At 37.1% G+C, this 21470-nt stretch overlaps 1 protein-coding gene across 7 annotated transcripts in view; it reads right to left on the bottom strand.

The window, feature by feature from the left end:
* The window catches only part of jmjd1cb (jumonji domain containing 1Cb), a 190647-nt gene that overhangs the window by 54264 nt on the left and 114913 nt on the right, over positions 1–21470 (bottom strand). For 5 of the 7 annotated variants that reach the window (XM_059947352.1, XM_059947351.1, XM_059947353.1 and 2 more), the window contains 6 exons: positions 17514–17619; positions 15320–15444; positions 13870–14010; positions 5177–5354; positions 3541–5087; positions 1861–2021 (listed from right to left, as the gene is read on the bottom strand). In XM_059947352.1, the coding sequence (XP_059803335.1) occupies positions 1861–2021; positions 3541–5087; positions 5177–5354; positions 13870–14010; positions 15320–15444; positions 17514–17619 (2258 nt within the window). Of the gene's footprint in view, positions 1–1860; positions 2022–3540; positions 5088–5176; positions 5355–11322; positions 11358–13869; positions 14011–15319; positions 15445–17513; positions 17620–21470 lie in introns of those variants that run through there. The other 2 variants (XM_059947354.1, XM_059947356.1) reach the window with 2 other exon arrangements.

Here is a 21470-nt window from a genome sequence, read left to right as displayed (position 1 = left end):
CAGAGCGAAAATAAACTGCCATCAGAAAGCAACTGGCGAAGCAACATCTATGGAGATAAAGGGATGGCTGGTGTTTCTGGTCAAATCTTTTTATCAGGATTAGTGCTGATGCAGTGTCTTGTCACTCATACCGTTAACTTCTCCTTGCCTCGACCCATTAAGCTCTGTAGCAAGGTATTCCAAATCATATTGTTACTGAAGTATCTGGGTCATATTAAAATATTGGTAGCTTTATTTCCTATTTGGACACACCAAGTAAAATCATTAGTGTGACAAGTAATTTCTTAATTAATTTGTTACTTAGAACATTTCATTGTTACGATACCCTGTTACATATAACACAGATTTTACAGTAGAAACAGTGGGCCACATTGTGTTGACAATGAGCTGATAAGATATAGTGTATGGATAAGCAGGCTCGACAGTTCTGTGTAACTGCAGAATGCCCTTGAAGTCACATTTGTTACTCTGAATTTTCACCATGTTTAGACTCACCATCGTCCCAGAGGACTTCTATAACCTTTTTTAATTTGGTCACAATCAACACCAAGGAAAGTGATAGACACTTTTAAAAAAAACATATTTTGTCATTTGCATCAGTTAATTAATCATAGAGCAATACACCTCAAATACAGCCTTCAATCTAACAAGATCATGCTGACCACGGTGACCACCAGCCAGTACCAATTCCCTGAGTTTCAAAGTCCCATTCCTCCATGTACCTATCCAAATGATTTTTTAAATGATATTATTATCTCTCATAATTCTTAACATTTCTATACGGTCACCGCTCATTTTCCTACATTCCAAGGAATAAAGTCCTAGCCTGGCCAACCTCTCCCTACGACTCAGACCCTCTACTCCTGCAATATCTTCATAAATCTTTCTGTACTCCCTCTAGTCCTTCCATTAGTGACCTAATGGTTATTTCAATTATGAGACTTAGTGTAGGTAGTCAAAATCTTTTTCTTATTGTTTGGGTTTCAGTGGTTGGGATTTCAGAAACAAGAGGCTTCAAGTGAGGAAGTTTTTATAAGATGATCCTTGGGATAAGTTTTTTTGTAAAACAGAATGGTTGATATCTGGAACATGGTTGTCTTAAGAGGAGACCAATATGGTCACTGAAGTTAGAAGAATGAAAGGACATCACACTGAAATATACAAAAATTTTAATGGGTTTAATGTCACTCACCACAGTTGGAATGTCAAGAGAGGGGTCAGAGTCTCAAAATAAGGGGTCTTGAGAAAAAAAGTTCTTCAGAGATATGGGATAAAGCAGGAAAGTGGAACCAAAGGTTTTTTGTAAAAATCAACCATGATTTTATTGAACATCACAGCAAGCAAGAAGAGCCATTAGTCTACTTCAGCTGCTATTCCTTTGTCATTATAGATCAAGCCTTTCTAGAAACAAACTTGTTCACAGGTCATAATTCAGTAGTCCAAAAGTCGACTGTGGGTAAATGTCAGATAGCATGGAAACAGGCCATTTGGCTCACCATGTCCATGCTCCTGAGCACCCAGCAATATTAACGCCATCTTCCAATATTTGCCCATTAACTTTTAGCATGGGTAGTTCAAAGGCTCGCTTTAACATTTAAGTGCTCTCAGCCACTCTATCAAGCAGTGCATCTATGCACTCATCACTCTGAGTGAAAAGGATCCCCTCAGATCTCTTTCAAATCTCTTGCTCCTTACCCAAATTTCTGTCTTTTAGTTTTTATCTACTGCCAATATGGACAAAATGTAGCTCTTTCAAACAATTACCTCCTTTCATTCATAATTACATATTAGTTCCCCTATTCTAATATACCCCTCTTTAGCATGACTTACAACATGTTTAAATAGTTTCACAAGGCTTACTCTTTTTGATGATTTTCAGTTGGCTTAGACAAAGGTGGACTAGAACACGAGGCCAGTTTCAAGGGTCGATGAGGTTCAGCACTAGCAGGACGAACAGGAATGTGGTTTAGTAACCCCAGATCATCAGCGGTGTGCTGAGGTAGCCAAGGACTGGATGCATTCTGTTCCAAAAACACAGATTACATCAATAAACAATGCAAAAGCTGCTAGCACAGAAATTAATTAAAATTATTTCCTACAGTAGAACCACAATTTGTTTGGCCCAACTGTGGCACAGACAGCAATAAACCTGATCAATCATTAAAGGAGCACAAGAAATGCATAAAATGTTTATTCAATTTAAAGTAATTCTAGCTACCCTGTTACAACTTATCCAAGCTGCTTCTCAATGTTAAAATTTTCGAGTTAACTACACAATAGATATACAAGTGAAACAGAATTCAGAAGAATTATACAGCTTAGAAACACTCAACTTCAGCCATCCTCTTTACATTAATTCCATTTTCTTCTCCTCACATTCATATTAATGTATCCAGATTCAAGCACTCGCCTGCACACTAGAGGAAATCTATAGGTAGTCAATCCATACTTGCAAAGTATGGATTACTAAATATGGATACTTGCAAAGTGGAATTTGGAACAGTCACATGGAGAATGTAAAGATTTCACACAGAATCACAGAGGACAGTATTGAACCTGGGTCAGTGGAGCTGTGAAATAGCAACTGCAAACTGCATCATAGTGCCACCCTGATCTGATTAATTTAATTTGATCTACCTGACTAATTCAACTCAATTAAGACAGGAAACCATCATCTCCTATGTTAACTCTTTGACAGCAAGCAATCAGCTTTTCCTGAACACATGGTAAAAAAGAACATTTGAAAAGCAGGGGGGGGGGGGGGGAGGGGGGAAATAGGAAATTATAATCCAGTTCATCTTGACTGATCTCTGTTAGGAGGACCCATTTTAATTGCACATTTAAGCAAAACAAAAATTTAAAGGTTTAGGGTAGTTTGTGTTACAATTTCTTTCCGTCTTGTATAATCTTCATCACCTCTCAACATAAAGCTGGAAAACTATTTTGCTCATATTCACTTATTCTTCTAAACTGGTTCTCAGGGGCTATATACTACCACCTGATTCTCTCTCATGCTGAGGGAGCTGCAGTTATCTTCAGGAACTTGGCAGATATGTCCAGATCAAAGTCAGGCAGCACCCTAGAGAATCAAACTTGAAAACTTTAAAAGGGCTGCAACCTGATTTTTTTTAATCAATGTTAATTTTGATAAAACGCTCATCAATTAACTACTTGCTTAAGGTGCACATAAAATAATTTGCAATGAACTCGATGACATCTGAGTCTTATCATTCCAATAGGTTAGGCACTCAGGTATGAGATATGAACAATATAAAACATAAATAAATAATTCTACAATCTTTCTACTGCAATAGTTTACAATCAGAATTCATTAAAATTGTTTTTCTTTTTAGTGTTCCAGTTCTGTTAGTTGCATTAATAATTACTAATTGCTTACTACTTCACAACATTATTCAAGTAAATTAAATTTTGACATGCAACAGTTTATCTGTACCAAAACTGAATATTTAGGAATTATTAAAATTCAACCATAAGACCCTTACAAATTTGAACAGTGTAAAGTGTAACTAAGAAACATACCCTCTGAAAAGCTTCAGCACTCACTGAGTTTTCAGGGTGAATCCACTTAGACGAGGCCATACTTAGAGCCGAAGACAGAGTTGTACCATTTGAATACTGCCAGATAACAGGATAGACTCCAAGCTGATTATAAGGAACAGATGGGCAAGTCCGGCCAACGAGCTGAGATGAGTGTGGCTGCAAAAACGGTTGCTGGCATTGTGTCAGTCTTAAAGGGCTCAAATTTCTTGCATGCACAGAATCTAAATGTCCACACACCAAAGATGGAGATGGAACTCCTGGTAGTACTCCAGGAAGGAGGTGAGAAGAGTGAAGTGAGTGGGAAAGCACAGTTCTGACAGCCCGAGCATCATTAGAAGCACAAGTCTGTGCAGATCTTGCACAATCTTGTGATGAAACTCTTACAGATAAATTAGAACAATTTGTGGTCAAACAAGTTGAATGTGCTGAAGTGTGAAGGGGATGAAGATGCGGTTGCAAATACAGCGACAAAGATTTTGTTCCTGGCTCAGGCCCAACCAAAGCAGGATCCCTGTATACAGTAAAATGCTCATTTTTATCAATAATTAAAGGGCTTCTTGTAGTTTCCACAAATGTTCTTGCAGGAAAAGGCTGGAAAGTTGATGACTCATTTCTGCACCTTGATGTTGATCTGGAAACAGAATCAGCTATGATGCGAGGATAAGAAACTTCCAGCTTCAGCATTTCAGATGAAGTGGTCACTTTAATTGGTTTACTGATTTTGTTGGTAGCATGAACAGAAACGTTGAATTGTGGTCCTGAAGCATTCAATGTGTTTTTTTTTCCCAAATTATTGTTGCGTTCAGTAACAACAGAGAATTCATTAACTTGAGATTTGAATTTTCTGTTCATTCTGTTGTTCAGATCTAAATCTACCTCAGATTTTTGAATATTTGATACATGCTCTTTTGAAACAGAATGTGTTGAATTCACAGTATTGATTTCCATTTTCTGAGATACAAGACTGAGAGAACAGATATCACCAGCTTCATGAAGCACATTTTCAGATGAAGTTCCATTACTGAAACCAAGTGTAGGTTTCTGTACAGGTAAGTGTAACACCCTTTCTAGCGATGGTTCCACAGATTCGTTGACGGTTTTTACTTCTACACTAACACAACCACTAGCTACTTCTTGTGATGTTATACTCTGTTGGCAATCAATTTCTGGTTTATGGATATTCATATTAACTAGTTCAGGCCTCCGAGTTTCAATGTCCTTTTTAACTTCTTGCATCTTATCACAGTAAGAGTTATCAATTATCATCTTTTCCCCCATTTCTGTATTGTTCTGAAAGATATTTTCATCTCTATTGTTATCCAAGATTATCTTGTTTGTCAGTTCATTTTCTGAACACTGCTCAGAGGAAGAATCTAAGATAACTTTGTTAACAGAATTTTCAGATTCACTGCTCTCTGTGTCCGAGTTATTATTTGTTTTCAGTCCTTCTGAAGTGACTTGATTTTCATCTTCTGATGGCTTCCTCCTTTTATTAACCAAATGCTTTCTTTTGCACTTAGAAGACTCTATATGGAAAAATATGAATATATGTTTAGCCAGTAACTATACTTTGCACATAGTCAAGGTAAGAAGAAATTTTAAAAAACAGTTTCACCTTCTTTTACAGAATTTTCATGTTTATCTTCTGTCTTATCTTCTTCCAGTATACTGAAATCAGATTCTTTCCTTTTATTTGAGCGGATGATTCGTTGTTGTTGATTCTGCTTCCCAGAATTATTCTGGGAGCTCATCACTAATCGTGGACTATTGGCTTGAGCACGTGTATAATGACCCTAGATGTAATCAAATAATATTATTTATACTTTGCTTCAATATTTGTTGCAACAGTTCTTTAAAGATTTCAATAAGCTTCATTAAATCTATCAGGAGGTACTTAATGTTTAAGTGATTGGCAACCATTAATCCAGTCTGGTAAAGAGTGCGATAAGACATATGATGAGGAAAACAATACCCTATAAATGGTTGTATACAAAGATGTATAGAGGCATAAGTGAATTTTGGAGCTGTTCAATAGGAATATACATGATGTACATGAACAACTTGTATATGAATGTACTTATCATAGATTAAGCCTTAGAATGCAAGATCTGAGAGGTCATGCTAGAGCTGTACAAAATGTTTTGCAAATTCATTCTGATCTGGTCACCACTTAATGGAATTATGTGATAACATAAGTAAACTCCTAGTGTCCAGGACACAAGTTTGTTGCCAAGTCTGGTGAATTGTGGTTATGCTGACAAGACTGGGTTTTTATTTAGAATAAAGGAGAGTGAGAGGAGATATTTAATTAAACAAGGTGCGTATATCATGGGACATGTATACTAGGTAACCAGGAACTATTTCTCAGAGCTGAAAATAAGTAAGTGAAAAACAAACAAAACTGGAGATGCTGGAATCTGTAACAAACACAAATGTTGGAGTAACTCAGCAATGCTGGAATGGAGGGGCCACTGCAATCAGAAAAAGCTTCACTCAGCTGGCTCAATAGTGGGCACTAGCTTCTCCAATGTTGAAAATATCCTCGAAAGGAGATGCCTCAATAGGTGGCACAGAAGTCTGAAGACACACACTCAACATTTTAGAAAGTATTCTTCAAGTCTTCTTCCCCACCATCAGATTTTTGGAAGGACAATGAACCCATATACACTAATTACTTTTTCTTCTTTTTGTTGCTCTCTTTTTGCACTATTTATTTGATTTAATATATATCTTAATATAATTTATAGTTTTTATTATGTATTGCAATGTACTGCTGCAATAAAACAACATATTTCACGACATGTGCCAGTGATATATGCCTGATTCTGATTCAGACATCTGTGGAAAGAAACCAGTCCCTGTTTCCAGTCAACAACCCTTCTAGGGAACCAGGAGAAGAATGGAGGATTTTAAGTTTTCTAAGCAGAGCTGGGATTTTGAAGCAATGGGGTAAGAAAAGGATATAAACACAATAATGGGAATGACAAGAGAGCAATTTATCTGAAGTCGGTGAATTCAATGTTCATACTGGAAAGTTGCAAACTACCGTGACAAAAATAAAGTTTTTCTACTTTAAATTCAACCTCCCTGGCTGTGGGGCCACAGACAGACAGATCAGAAAGGGATTGGGATTGAGAATTAATGTACCATAGGTTGTGTAAAGAGAAGGGCAGATTAGAGATGTATTAAAATAAGAAATTTCATCAGTGATGAGGGGGTTGGATTCACTGCTTTTAAGAGTGATGGAGGTAGAACCTTTTCTACATTTAAAAAGGAACTAGATGGGTACATAAAGAATAGGAAACAAATCTGCTGAAGAAACAGTGGGTCAAGCAGTGCCAATCGGGAGAAAGCTGTCAATATTTTGGATGCGTGAAGTATCACGTGCAGAACTACATATTAAGTGCTCAAAAGTGAGACTGATTGAATGAATTATATTTGTTCTACAATTTTCTACAACTTGTCAGGCAAGACATTATCACACAAGAGTAAGAAATTCTCCACAGTATTAAATCTTGTCTACTGAATGGGACAATTTAAAATTTACATGCTGTGGATATCTATATACTAGATGTATTATATTTCAGGAAGTGTCATATATTTAATATTTCAGTAATATTTGAGTAATTTTATAAATATATTTTCTGATTAAGCATTCTTCGATTGGTTAAAAATTTCTATATGGGTTATATGTAAAAGCATTTGAATGGTATTCGTCATCATGCCACCATGTTATTTGTGTGCACCTTGGTGAAAGTAGAAATGAAACTAAGACATGCATTTCCAGCTCTGTGTTTTTATTTCAGTTTTATGTTTTGGAGTTACAAATCAAAAGAACCCAAGACATAATACCACATTACCACAGAATATAATGCAGATAAAGACTTGGGACAAATGGGGGAGGGGAGCTGAAAGAAAAGGAGGCTGAGGGGTGATCTTATAGAGGTATATGAAATCATGAGGGGTATAGATAAGGTCATAGTCTTTTCCCCAAGGTAGGAGATTTAACATGAGAAGGAAAATATTTAAAGGGGAACGTGCCAGAAGAAGTGGTAGAGGCAGATAAAATTACAATCTTTAAAACACATTTATATAATACATGGAATTATTTAGAGGATAGTGGGCCAAATTCAGACAAATGGAACTAACTCAGGTTCTGCATGGACAACTTGGGCTGAAAGGCACATTTCTGTGCTTTATAACTGTGACATATAACACTGTTTAGGTATACAACTTCAGGATGCAGCAGGTACCATAGCATGGTGCTCATTTTACCAGTAACTCAAAGGAACGGATGGATCATCTAGACAGAGAATTAATTCTTCAATGGGGAAGTAATCTACTGTCTGTAATAATGACCATGAACTTACTAGCACCACAAAAAAATTCATAGATGGCCTTCTGAGGTAGAAAAGTAGTCTGCTATTTTCAACTGGTTTTTGCTACTTACAATTCAGATTCAAAATCACCTAAGTAATTTCCTGCTATTTTAAATTGGAGAACTCAACATTGACTCCAGATTTTCTAAAGTCTCATTTCATCATATCAAGCATTGGCCAGGAAACTACTGTGTACTCTCTGCTGACAAATCATTTCCTTCATGCCCGATAAGCACATGGAAGATTTAGAGGACAACATAGCACAGAATATACTGAGCTTCAAAAGATCAAATGTCATAGAAAACCTGTACTAGGTTAGCAACAAAGCAACATAAGGCAAAAAAAGTTGTCCTCAACCTTGCCAATCTACTTGTTACTACTGAATCTGCCTATTTCAATAAACTAAAATCAAACAATTGTAAATGCTAGACACCTGAAATTAAGAAAATGCTGAAAATGTACAGAAGTCAGACCAATTCTGACCAAGGGCATCACATCTGAAACATGAACTCTTGTTTCGCTTCCTGCAATTTCTACCTGCTTTGCTGTGTTTTTCAGAATTTTCTGTTTTTACTGTCCATTTCAATGGTGATTGGAGAAGTGACTTTGTGGAAACAAAGATGTTGATAATATGAACACTCTGTTTGCTGCAGACACAAACATGCTAAATAGAAAAGCATTTCCAGCTGGTCATCCATGAGGAGTTCTGATGCTAAGACCACTGGCCAGAAACGTTAACTCTTTCTCTGACCATAAATGCTTCTTGACACACTAATTATTATCAGCATTTTCTATTCGTATTATAGTTTTATTGTATTTACACTCAGCAGTAAAAATGCTTTTGATAACGATATGCAATCTCAGTCAATCACACCTCTCACTCTACCACTATCATCAAGCAAGGACTACAATGCTGGTTTAATGGATGGTTGAATAAGTTGTAACTGGATGAAACTCTAGGAGACTAAATATGCTTGTTAACAGAAGCCATCAAATGTAGCCAGAATTAGGTGAACACATAATTGTCTACCTAATATAGTAACAGAGAGGATGCATATTTTCTCCCATTTTCAATAATGCTGGAACTCAACATAAATGTAAAAACAAGACAGAAAGGTCAGGAATCATCCACAGGCAGAAGTGCCAGAAAATTCATCTCAGCTTCCTTCAAAAGTTGCCAATTTCTGTGATGGTGTCATTCAGCTCGTTTAATTCACTTCATATGATGAAAGATTTAGCACAACAGATGCAGCTACAGCTACAAATTCCAACATTTGGACTGCAGTACAGAAGCTCCAGAACTAACTACTTCTAATGAAGCTGTTCTAGCTACAATTAAATATAGTATTTACTAAAAATCTATCAAATATTCCCAGTTATGCATAAATTAGCTGCCATGTTTTCTTAAAATACATTGTTGTCATATATCAAAAGTAATTAATTGTCCTCAACCTTTACACAAACTGGCCAATTATTAACTGAACAGATTCCTTTTTAATCTTCAGTGAAGTAATGGGAAGAGTCATTGATAATGCAATGAGCTACAAATTCACATCAATAACCTGCTTATTAATGCCTCATTTGTATTCTGCCAAGAGCATCTGGTTTGAGACCTCATTGCAGCCTTTGACAAACATGGACTAAATAAACTCCAAAGCTGAGGAGAAAGTAAACACTTTTCACATTATAAACAAGAGAAACACAAGCAACATGCACAAAATACAATATGTCACATTATGACTGGTTTTACCAAGGATGGAATCAAGGAACTCAAGTATAATTTATCAAAGGAAACTATATTTGGTGGGTGGGGCAAGACTTCAGTGGATATAGTCATACTTAACGCAGCAGATAAGCTTTAAAAGCACACCTGGACATTGTACTACTTACCTAGAACATGTAAGAAATCACCATTGACTGGAAACTTAAGACACCATGGCTACAAGAGTAACTAAAGACCAACTATTCAGTGACAAAAACTCACTTTCTGCTTCCGTAAAACATTTTCAGAAGCCACAAATGAATGCAGCTTATACAACAAGAAAATCAACACCATTTAGGACAAAATTTTATTTTCAATTAATCAAGTACTGCCACACGTCCAGCACAACGTGAATCATATACAAGACAGATTGCAGCAAAATGTCAAGGCTTCTTCAGCAGCACCTGTCAAAACCATAACCTCGAACATTTAGAAAGACTCTCTTCATATCTCGAACTGGAAATAAATCACCTTTCCTTCATTAACTCTGTATTTAAAACCTGCAATTCATTCACAGCATCGTAAAAGTAACTTTACACTGTGAAATACACACAAAGTGCTGGAGGAACTCAGCAGGCCAGGCAGCCTCTGTGGAAAAAAGTACAGTCGACATTTCAGGCCGAGACCCTTCCTCCACAAATTGGTGTGTATTGCTTGGATTTACAGCATCTGCAGATTCTCTCTTGTTGACACTATGAAAACTGAGGCTCAGTACTAGCTCTCAAAAGCAATTTGAAATGAGCAATTAAGGTTGGCACTGGCAGCTAATTACATATCCCATGTATGAATAAATGGTGAGATATTTAATGAGCTAGTTATAAAACAGGGATTAGGTCAAAAAAATTTGACTAGTGGGGAAATTGTTTATTTTTTCAGTGAGGATGAGTAGAATAATATCGAAAACACACATTTGCTACATAGATACATGCATATAGAAAATGTTTAGCTCAAGGTGGAATAATATGTTAACCTATCTAAATAGAAGAAAAATAATCCTGACAAGAGAAAGTGAAACATTTTACTAAAAAGAGTGAGCTTCAGAAATCAGTTAGAAGCACACAATATGTTAAACCCAGGAGCACAACTGGGCACTAAACACAAATTTTACTTCTTCTGAGGGATACTATCTGAAGAGACCTGTTTAAATTTAAATTGAATTAACAAAATACAATCAATGTTCTGCTGAAAGTCCTGTACATGAAATGGAAACTATGGTTATAGTAGACACTGACTTCTTATTAGGGCACAATGTAGGTTGTGAATTTGCAGTCTATATTAGCAACCGCAATTCCGAAACACAATAGAATAAAATTAGGTCTCAGGCACTATACTGAAAATATGGGGAGAACCCAACTAAAACAGAATATCAGATTTTTAAAATATTGAAAGATTGCAGCATGCTGTTACACATATGGACTTGGGAGTGCTTCTGCATGAACTGTAAAAGGCTAATTTGCAGGTGCAACAGGTTATCAAGAAGGCAAATGGAATGTTGGCTTTCATAGCAAGACAGATTGAATTTAAGAGCAGGGAGGTGATGTTGCAACTGTGCAGGGTACTGGTGAGGATGCGTCTGGAGTACTGCATGCAGTTCCGGTCTCCTTACTTAATAAAACTTACTGGCTTTGGAGATGCTTCCGAGGAGGTTCACCAGATGATTCTGGAGATAATGGGGTTAGCCTATAAGGAGAGACCGAGTCACCTAGTGCTATCCAATTTCTAAATGGACATTGAACCCTGAACACTACCTCATTACTTTTTTTAAAAAGTTATTTGTTTTATGCACTACTTATTTTAACTTAACTATTTAATTTACATACATGTACTTACTAAAATACATTTTTTCTATACTTATCATGCATTGCATTGTACTGCTGCTGCAAAGTTAATACATTTCACAACATATGCCAGCAATATTAAACCTGATTCTGATTCTTGCTGAAATTCATAAGACAGAGGGAATTGTACCAAAACATATGAAATTATGAAAGGGATAGATAAGATCGAAACAGGAAATTTCCACTAGTAAGTGAGACAAGAATTAAGGGACACAACCTCAAGATTTGGGGGAATAAATATGAGACAGAGATGAAGAGAAATTGTTTTTCCTAGAGATCAGTGAATGTGTGAAATAATCTTCCCAGGGAAGTTTCAGATATACAGTGGCATGCAATAGTCTGGGCACCCCTGGTCAAAATTTCTGTACTGTGAATAGCTAAGCGAGTAAAAGATAACCTGATTTCCAAAAGACAAAGTTAAAGATGACACATTTCTTTAATATTTTAAGCAAGATTACTTTTTTTATTTCCATATTCTATAGTTTCAAAATAACAAAAAAGGAAAAGGGCCTGAAGCAAAAGTTTGGGCACCCTGCATAGTCAGTACTTAGTAGCACCCCCTTTGGCAAGTATCACAGCTTGTAAACACTTTCTGGAGCCAGCTAAGAGTCTTCCAATTCTTGTTTGGGGGATTTTCGCCAATTCCTCCTTGCAAAAGGCTTCTAGTTCTGTGAGATTCTTGGGCCATCTTGCATGCACTACTCTTTTGAGGTCTATCCACAGATTTTCAATGATGTTTAGATCGGGGGACAGTGAGGGCCAAGGCAAAACCTTCAGCTTGCACCTCTTGAGGTAGTCCATTGTGGATTTTGAGGTGTGTTTAGGATCATTATCCTGTTGTAGAAGCCATCCTCTTTCCATCTTCCACTTTCTTACAGGTGGTGTGATGTTTGTTTCCAGAATTTGCTGGTATTTAATTGAATTCATTCTTCCCTCTACCAGTGAAATGTTCCCCGTGCCACTGGCTGCAACACAAGCCCAAAGCATGATTGAAACACACCTGTGCTTAACAGTTGGAGAGGTGTTCTTTCCATGAAATTCTGCACCCTTTTTTCTCCAAACATACCTTTGCTCACTGCAGCCAGAAATTTCTATTTTAACTTCATCAGTCCACAGGACTTATTTCCAAAATGCATCAGGCTTGTTTAGATGTTCCTTTGCAAACTTCTGACGCTGAATTTTGTGGTGAGGATGCAGGAAAGGTTTTCTTCTGATGACTCTTCCATGAAGGTCATATCTGTGCAGGTGTCGCTGTACAGTAGAACAGTACACCATCACTCCAGAGTCTGCTAAATCTTCCTGAAGGTCTTTTGCAGTCAAATACGGGTTTTGATTTGCCTTTCTAGCAATCCTACGAGCAGTTCTCTCAGTAAGTTTTCTTGGTCTTCCAGACCTCAACTTGACCTTTACCGTTCTTGTTAACTGCCAACGAACTGAGGAAATGGCTACCTGAAAACACTTTGCTATCTTCTTATAGCCTTCTCCTGCTTTGTGGGTATCATTTATTTTAATTTTCAGAGTGCTAGGCAGCTGCTTAGAGAAGCCCATGGCTGCTGATTGTTGGGACAAGGTTTGAGGAGTCAGGGTATTTATAAAGCTTTGAAATTTGCATCACCTGGCCTTTCCTATCGATGACTGTGAACAAGCCATAGCCCTAACAAACTAATTAAGGTCTGAGACCCTGGTAACAATTATCTGAGAGTTCAAATTTCTTGGGGTGCCCAAACATTTGCATGATGCTCCTTTCCTTTTCCTCCCACTCTAAAATTGTACAAAACAAAAATAATACACTAATCTTGCTTAAAATGTTGAAAAGAATGTTTCATCTTTAATTTCATGACTTTTGGAGATCAGTTCATCTTCTATTCTCTTAACTATTTACAGTAACAGAAATTTTGACTAGGGGTGTCCAAACTTTTGCATGCCACTGTATTTAATTCATTGTTAAATAGATTTTTGCATAGCAGGGGAATTAAGGGGTATGGGGAAAAGCCAAATAAGTGGAGCCGAGTTTACAGCCGGATCAGTCATGATTTTATTGAATGCAGAGCAAGCCTAATAGGCCTAATGCGCCAGATGGCTTTCCCTATTTCTTATGAGTGAGCTGGAGGTCAGTTGCAGGTATGCCATTGCTCATACAAAGATTCCTCTATGTGCTGGATTCACTTTGATGTTTACATATGTAGAACAAATTCATCCAGATACTTACTACTATGCTTTAATTAAACAAAATTAGAAACAGGAATTGATTAAATAATCTAGATTATTTATCTAGAAACATAGGAGCCATTAGCATTTACATTAAATAATATGATTCTGAAAAACTCACATGAACTGAACTGTTTTGATTAGAGCGAGACCTTCGTCTTGATGTGATGCCTATGTTTTCACCTTTCAGCAGAGAATGAACAACATCATCCAAAAAAGTCATTTGTACCATAGAAGGATCGACATTCTGAGGTTCTAGCACCTGGTTTATTCACAAAAGCAGGACAACATTTATAATGTGCAACTAAAAAAAAATACTTTCTGTTCTCATGCCAGAATACTGTATATTATACTCTGCCATGAATACATATTAATGACATTCATGATTAGTAATATTTACATATCTTCTATCCTCAACCAATTGTTGGATGGTATACATATGATTTTGTTGAATATTCTGTCACTATTGAGACTCACGTCTGAAAAAATGCCACTTTGATGAGATTAGGGATGTTTACTGGCACTAAGAACCACATTACATATCATCACCTACCTTAAGATTAGCATCAGGAAGACCAAGGCAGTGATTATTGACTTCAGGAGGAGGAGCCGGAGTTCCATGAGCCGGTCCTCATCAGGGCATCAAAGGTGGAGAGGGTCAGCAACTTTAAAATCCTCTGTGTTACCATTTCAGAGGATCTGTCCTGGGTCTACCACCTAAATACCATTACAAAGAAGGCAGGGCAACACCTCTACTTTCTTATAAGTTCACAAAGACTCAGCAATTCACCTAAAACTTTGATGTGCAGTAGAGAGTATTATTGGTTAAGTCATGGCCTGGTATGGAAACATCAGTGCCCTTGAACAGAAAAGCCTACAAAAAGTAGTGGATACAATCCAGCCCATCATGGGTAAAGTCTACCCCACCACTGAGCACATCTACATGGACCACTGTCACAGGAAGGCAGCATCCATCATCAAGGACCTCCACCATCCAGGTCATGTGCTCTTTTTGCTGCTGTCATCAAGGAGGTGGCACAAGAGCCTCAGGACTAGGTTCAGGAATATTTATTATTCAAAAACCATCAAGCTCTTTGAACCAGAGGGGATAACTTCACTCAATTTCATTCCCACAACCTAAGGACTCACTTTCAAGGACTCTACAACTCATTATCTTGATAGTTATTGCTTACTTGCTTGCTTATTTATTTATTTATTACAGTTTAGCTTTTTTTCCTTCTCATTTTGTGTTTGCAGTTTTGTTATTTTTGTACATTGGTTGTTATCCATCCTATTGGGAGCAATCTTTCATTGTTTCATCTTGTACTTGCTGTCAACACCCAGAAGAAAATGAATCTTGGAGTTGTTTCTGGTGACATATACTGTACATACTTTGATAATAAATTTACTTTCAACTTTGAAGATGGTCTACATATTTCCATAAACTACTGCAAAATTTAAAGCAGGGACAATTTAAGCTGAAATTTGCACCATATCCACATTTAATTTTTCAAAAAAGAAAATGAACAAATTCATGCAGCTCTAATAAGCATGGCCTCAAGTTTGTTTACCTGATCATTCATCACGATCATAGTGCGACTTAAAAGATCGTGGTAAGTAATGATACCAGTGAACCACTGGGTGGCAGAATCTTGTCTGTATACTCGCACTCTATAGCCATTCAATGAATAGGGACCTGTAAGATGGAAAGCACAAATTGAGCAACAAGTAATTTCATAGGAAGAAAGGGGGGGGCTGGAAACATTTTATATATCAATTTTGCTGTTCTGAGAGTTAGATAACTCATCCTAAAATAATAGAAATTCTAAAAATCATCCTGTTTGTATTTCAGCATTAATTTATAGGAAACAGTGTTCATATCATATCTAGCATGGGTTTTGGAAAAGGACATGTACAACCCCAAGATTAAAAAAGTCAAAGGAGAAGGACTAATCTCAATGGATACAAACAGAGAAGGACTGTTAAATAGAATTCAAAGCTTGCCAGACAAAATTTCACTTGAATAATAGAAATTCTTCAAGGTGAGATGTTTCAACCAAGACTAAGAACCCTCCCTTTAGACAGAGATAATGACAAATGACAGTGCCTGGGGTGAACAAAAAGAGATTGAAAATTTATAGTGGGGGAAAAGAACATATGACAGCTGTCAGGTTGTTAAATTATAAAATGATAATAGGAAGTTCAAAGGGGAACTAAAAAAGGGAAATGAGAATAAAAGAGATCATGAGTAAAGATTGGCAGTAAACATACAAGAAAATTCAAAAATATTCTTTTCATAAGTAAGCAGAAAAGGGTTACAAAAAGGGGCAAGGCTGATCAGAGACTAAGGAAATCTTTTCATGAAAGAAGAGCACACAGCTGAGGTACTAAGTCAGCACATGGCATCATGCTTATCCCAGTACGAAAAAGCTATTGGCAACTCAGTAAAAACAAAGATATACTATGAGTTAGTAGAAAGGCCAGCTACGTTTAAAAATAAATAAATAACTTGCTCCAGATAGGGTGTATCCTAGACTGCTGAGCAAAGGAGGAAACAGCAGAAGCCTGTTCATAACCTTTCAAACATTTAGATACATGAGTGGTGATAGCAAATGGAAAACTGTAAATGTTACACTTCCATTCAACAAAATGCATAGGGATAATTCTGGTAACTTCAGAGCTTACACTTGATGTTGAGGGAAGTTCAAAAACTAATAAATTAGCGCAGAATTTGTGGTCACGTGGACAATAGTTAAAGAAAATTGGCAAGGAATTTTTCACAGCAAACATGTCTGTCTAATGACAGTTTTTTGACGAAGAGATAGTTGAGGAGGGAAATGCAGTTGATATAATATATATGGACATTGCAAGACTCTTTGATACAGCATAACTGATCTTTTATCTTAGGATAAAAGAGGATGTAGCCAGGTGAATAGAAAATTGACCAATAAAAGGGAACCGGGAATAGTAGTTAAAAGTTTTTTTGACTGACAGAAAGTGCACACTGGAGTTTCCCCAGGAATCACTTTTGGGGCAAAATGCCCAAGAACAAGGAGGAAAACTAAATTAGAAAGCATAATTTTAAAAGGAGTACAAGAACATAGAGATCCAGGGATATGTTGTGCTCATATTCCTTAGAAAGTGGCAAGGAAGGTTGAGAAAATGGTTAAAAAGGATATATAGTGTGCAAGGAAGTCATGATGCAGGTTTACAAAAAGACAGAGTCAGACCCATCTAAACATACTGGTGACATATGTTAGAAAAGGCATAAAAGCTTTACAGATTAGAGTCACTAAAATCATTTCAGGGATGAAGGGCTTTAAGTGGACAGAATACAGATGTTAGGGTTGCCCTGAAATAGAGGAGTATTTAAAATTATGAAGGGTACAAACAAAATAGATAATAGGAAATCATTCTCTTTGACTGCAGAGTCAAGAAATAAGGGACACTGAATGGCCATAGTAGGAGTGACATGAAGATTTTTTTTAATTCAACACAGCATGCGGATGCACTATTGGTATACTAGTGGAGGCAGATTCAAGTGCAGCATTCAAAAAGGAGCTAAGTATCTGAAAGGAAAACAATGCAAGAGTGAGAGAAGGGGCCGTAGAGTGGATTTATTAGATGATTCATACATAGAGCTAGACCAGTCTGGACAGGCTATTTGGTCTCCTTGCATACTGAAATCATTTATGTTCTATGAGAATTATGTGGACAATGCCATGATTTTTATATTGTTACCACAAGATAAACACAAAATAATACCTTGCATAAAAATTTCCTGAACTTTTTGTTCTTTAACCCAGGCTTTCACTTCTTCATGAAGCGGGGGGTTGTCTCTGAGAACAGGGCTCAGACTGTCTATATCATCCTTTTTAAAAATAACAAGTGACTTTGTTATTTTGAAGACTTCAGTATGGTTGCATTAATTAACACTAAGCATGCATTACTCTAAAAAGCAATCCTACATCATATTTGTTTACCAGAGACCTATCTAAACACATCTATCCTATTAATTTTATGCATAGTTTAATTTTTTTGCAGATCTGAACCAATGATGCTTGAAGCAGTTTCTTATTATTGATATTCCAAATGAAAATGTGGTTGAGAGTTAAAAAAGTACTGTTCAATATCCTGTGGCAGGATGTAACACAGGGAACTTAAAGTATAATGTAGGGAGGCAGCAATGGAATCCAACAGTGTTGCCCAACTACACAGAGAACTCAATTTTGCAGGTTAGCCATTTCAATAGCAGGGTGAAAATTCAATGGTTAACAAAGCAATGTGGTAAATGGCTCATGATTCAGTTACTAAGAATCTTTAGGGTAGAAAATGAGACCATTAGACAAAAATACGTAGTGTTAAAAACATTCTGATGTATCCAAGATATTATATTTCAAGTCTACCCCATCTTAAGCATGATCATAACTGATGGCTGCAGGATCTTCTCTTCTGTGCCAAATTCACACTCTCAATTCCTCGATCTTTCAAAACTTTATCTACTGGTTCTTTAAAACCCTCAGTGATCCACCACAATCTCCCGGGCAGAGAATTCCAGAAATTCACCACTCTCCATGAAAATGCACCTCAGTTTTAAATGACCGAGTCTTGAGATTATGTCCCCTTTCACAAGATTCTTCCACAGTAGAATTATCTCAACATCTATCACATCATGCCACTTAAGAATTTTATATATTTCCATAAAATCTTCCCTCATTCTTCTAAACTCCAAAGAATATAGCACTAATTTCTATAGCTGCATTGGCTTCTCTAATTAATTAGCCTAGTAAATTTATTTCTAGACCATCTCCAATGCAGTATATTCTTTAAATAAGGGGACCAAAATAGTAGATATTCCAGATTTGGCTCACCAATATCCTGTACAAATACAACAATACTTCTCCATTTATTAATCCAACTGTCTTGTAATAAAGGCCAATTTCTTCATTGGCAGAGCCAAGTTACTCAGATTGATAACAAATCTTCTCACTCACCATCAGTACAGGTGAACCACAGTTATGTGTGCTTAGCCTCTGGCTCTACTCACTTTACACTTATGATTGTGTGGCTAAGAACAGCTTCAAAGCCATATTTAAGTTTGATGATGACACCACTGTTGTTGGCCAAATCAAAAATTGGAACAAATCAGCATTTAGGAAGGAGACTGAAAAGCTGGTTAATTGGTGCCACAGCAAATATGTCTCATTAAACATCAGCAAAATCAAAGAGCTGATTCTTTGTAGGTAGAAGAAGCTGGAGCTCTATGGGTCAATCCTCATTAGGGATTGAGATGGAGGGGGTTAGTAGCTTTAAATTCCTTGGCGTTATCATATCAGAGGACCTGTCCTGGGACCAGCACAGTCATCACAAAGAAGGCACAACTTTCTTTAGAAGTTTGCATAGATTTGGCATGTCACCAAATCTATGACAAACATCTATAGATGCACGATAGAGAGTATAACTGGTCACATCACAACCTAATATGGAAACACCAATGCCCAAGTACAGAAAAGATTTTTTAAAAAGTAGGGGATCACAGGCAAAGCCCTCCCCACCACTGAGCACTGCCACGAGAAATTCCGATCCTCTGTCTTCACACTAGCTTTTGCTTTGTTGTATGCCTTCTCTTTTGCTTTTACATTAGCTTTGACTTCCCTTGTCAGCCACGGTTGTACTATTTTGCCATTTGGTTACTTCTTTGATTCTGAATACATCTATCCAGCACCTTCCTCGTTTTTCCCAAAAACTCACACCATTGGTGTTATCCCTGCCAGCATCTCCTTCCAACTTACTTTAGCCAATTCCTCTCTCATACCACTGTAATTTCCTTTACTCCACTGAAATACTGCTAAATCAGACTTCACTTTCTCCTATCAAATTTCAAGTTGAACTCTATCATATTGGGATCACTGTCTCTTTAGGGCTTCTTTACCTTAAGCTCCTTAAATGCTTCAGTTCATTACATAACACCAAATCTACTATAGCTGATCCTCTAGTAGGCTCAACAACAAACTGCTCTAAAAAGCCATCTCGTAGGCATTCAACAAACTCACTCTTGAGATCAATTTCCAACCTGATTTTCCCCAATTGAGCTGCATGTTGAAATCTCCTATGACCATCTTAATGCTGCCTTTTTGACGTGTCTTTTCTATTTCCTGGGTCCACATCCCAGCTACTGTAGGGAGGACTGTATATAACTGCCATCAGGGTCTTTTTACCTTTGCAGTTTCTTAACTCAACCCACAAAGATTCAACATCTTCTGATCCTATGTCACATGTTTCTAATGATTTGATGCCATTCTTTACCAGCACAGCCACGCCACACTCTCTGCCTACCTTCCTATCCCTCTGATACAACTTGGAACCTTGGGCATTCTGCTCCCAACTATAAACATTCTTTAGCTACAGTTCAGTTATGGCCACAACATCATAGCTGACAATCTGTAATAGTGCAACAAGACTATCCACCTTATTTCTTATACTCCATGCATGAGATATAATACTTTGAGTACTGTATTTGCTACCTTTTTTGATTTTGCATCCCTAATGCCCTGCTTCTCACTTTGCTGGCTGCAAATATGTCCTATTATCTGCCTGCTCTTCCTGAGAGTCTGAATGCACGCTATCTTTGTTTTTTTTTACAATCCGCCCTATCCTGAGTCCCTTCACTCAGGTTCCCACCCCCCTGCCAAATTAGTTTAAACCCTCCCCAACAGCTCTAACAAACCTGGCCACTAAAATATTGGTTCCCCTTGGGCTCAGGTGCAACCCGTCACTTTTGAACATGTCATACCTTCCCAAGAAGAGATCCCAATGATCCAAGAACCTGAAACCCTGCCCCAGCTTCTCAGCCACACATTTATCTGCCAAATCATCCTGTTTCTACCCTCACAGGCACATGCCACAGGCAGCAATCCAGAAATTACCACCCAGGAGGTCTGCTTTGCAGCTTTCTACCTAGTTCTCTAAATTCTCTTTTCAGGATCCCTTTTCTTTTCCTTACTATGTCATTGGTACCAATACACACCAAGACAACTGGGAGGTCTCCCTCCCTCTACAAAATGCTGTGGACATTATCCAAGACGTCCCTGACCTTGGCACCTGGGAGGCAACATATCATCCTGGGGTCTCATGTATGTCCACAACAGCTAATAATGTATTCACAACAGCTAGATGACCTTGCATCACAACAGCTAGAAATTGCCATAATGGAAAGGTTCATAACTTGAAAAGAATAGTGCATAAAGTTAAGATATTTCCTTCATCAATTTATATTTTATGAACTGAAATTTGTAAAAATCAGGTTTAAAATAAAGGTTTTATAATGACAACTAACCCTATTCCCTTGAATGTACCTCGTTTTGATCAAGACAACCTTATTGACGTGTAGGTTCCAAAGTCAAACACATACTAAGCAGCAGCAGAGTTCCATTTCAAGTGAGTGACTGGGGTTGATTATCCTGGAAAGTGAGACATTCAGCAAAGTCTTACTTCCAGGTTTTTCAATGCTTGCAAATATTTCTGAATGTCATGGCATTCAAATATTAAAATAAAATACAATTAAAATATTTGAAGATTAAATATGTTTTAAAATTTTATCAACTAAAAGCTTTAACACATTAATTTTAAAGATAAACTACAACTAATTTATATCATTCCGATCTTCTTTCTCACAGCCTTACAAATCCAACTTAAATGAAGTCTCAAGTTCTGCAAAAGATA

Source organism: Hypanus sabinus, chromosome 22, assembly GCF_030144855.1.
Source record: "Hypanus sabinus isolate sHypSab1 chromosome 22, sHypSab1.hap1, whole genome shotgun sequence".
NCBI classification, from domain to species: domain Eukaryota; kingdom Metazoa; phylum Chordata; class Chondrichthyes; order Myliobatiformes; family Dasyatidae; genus Hypanus; species Hypanus sabinus.
This window is presented reverse-complemented; position numbering and strand designations above follow the sequence as displayed.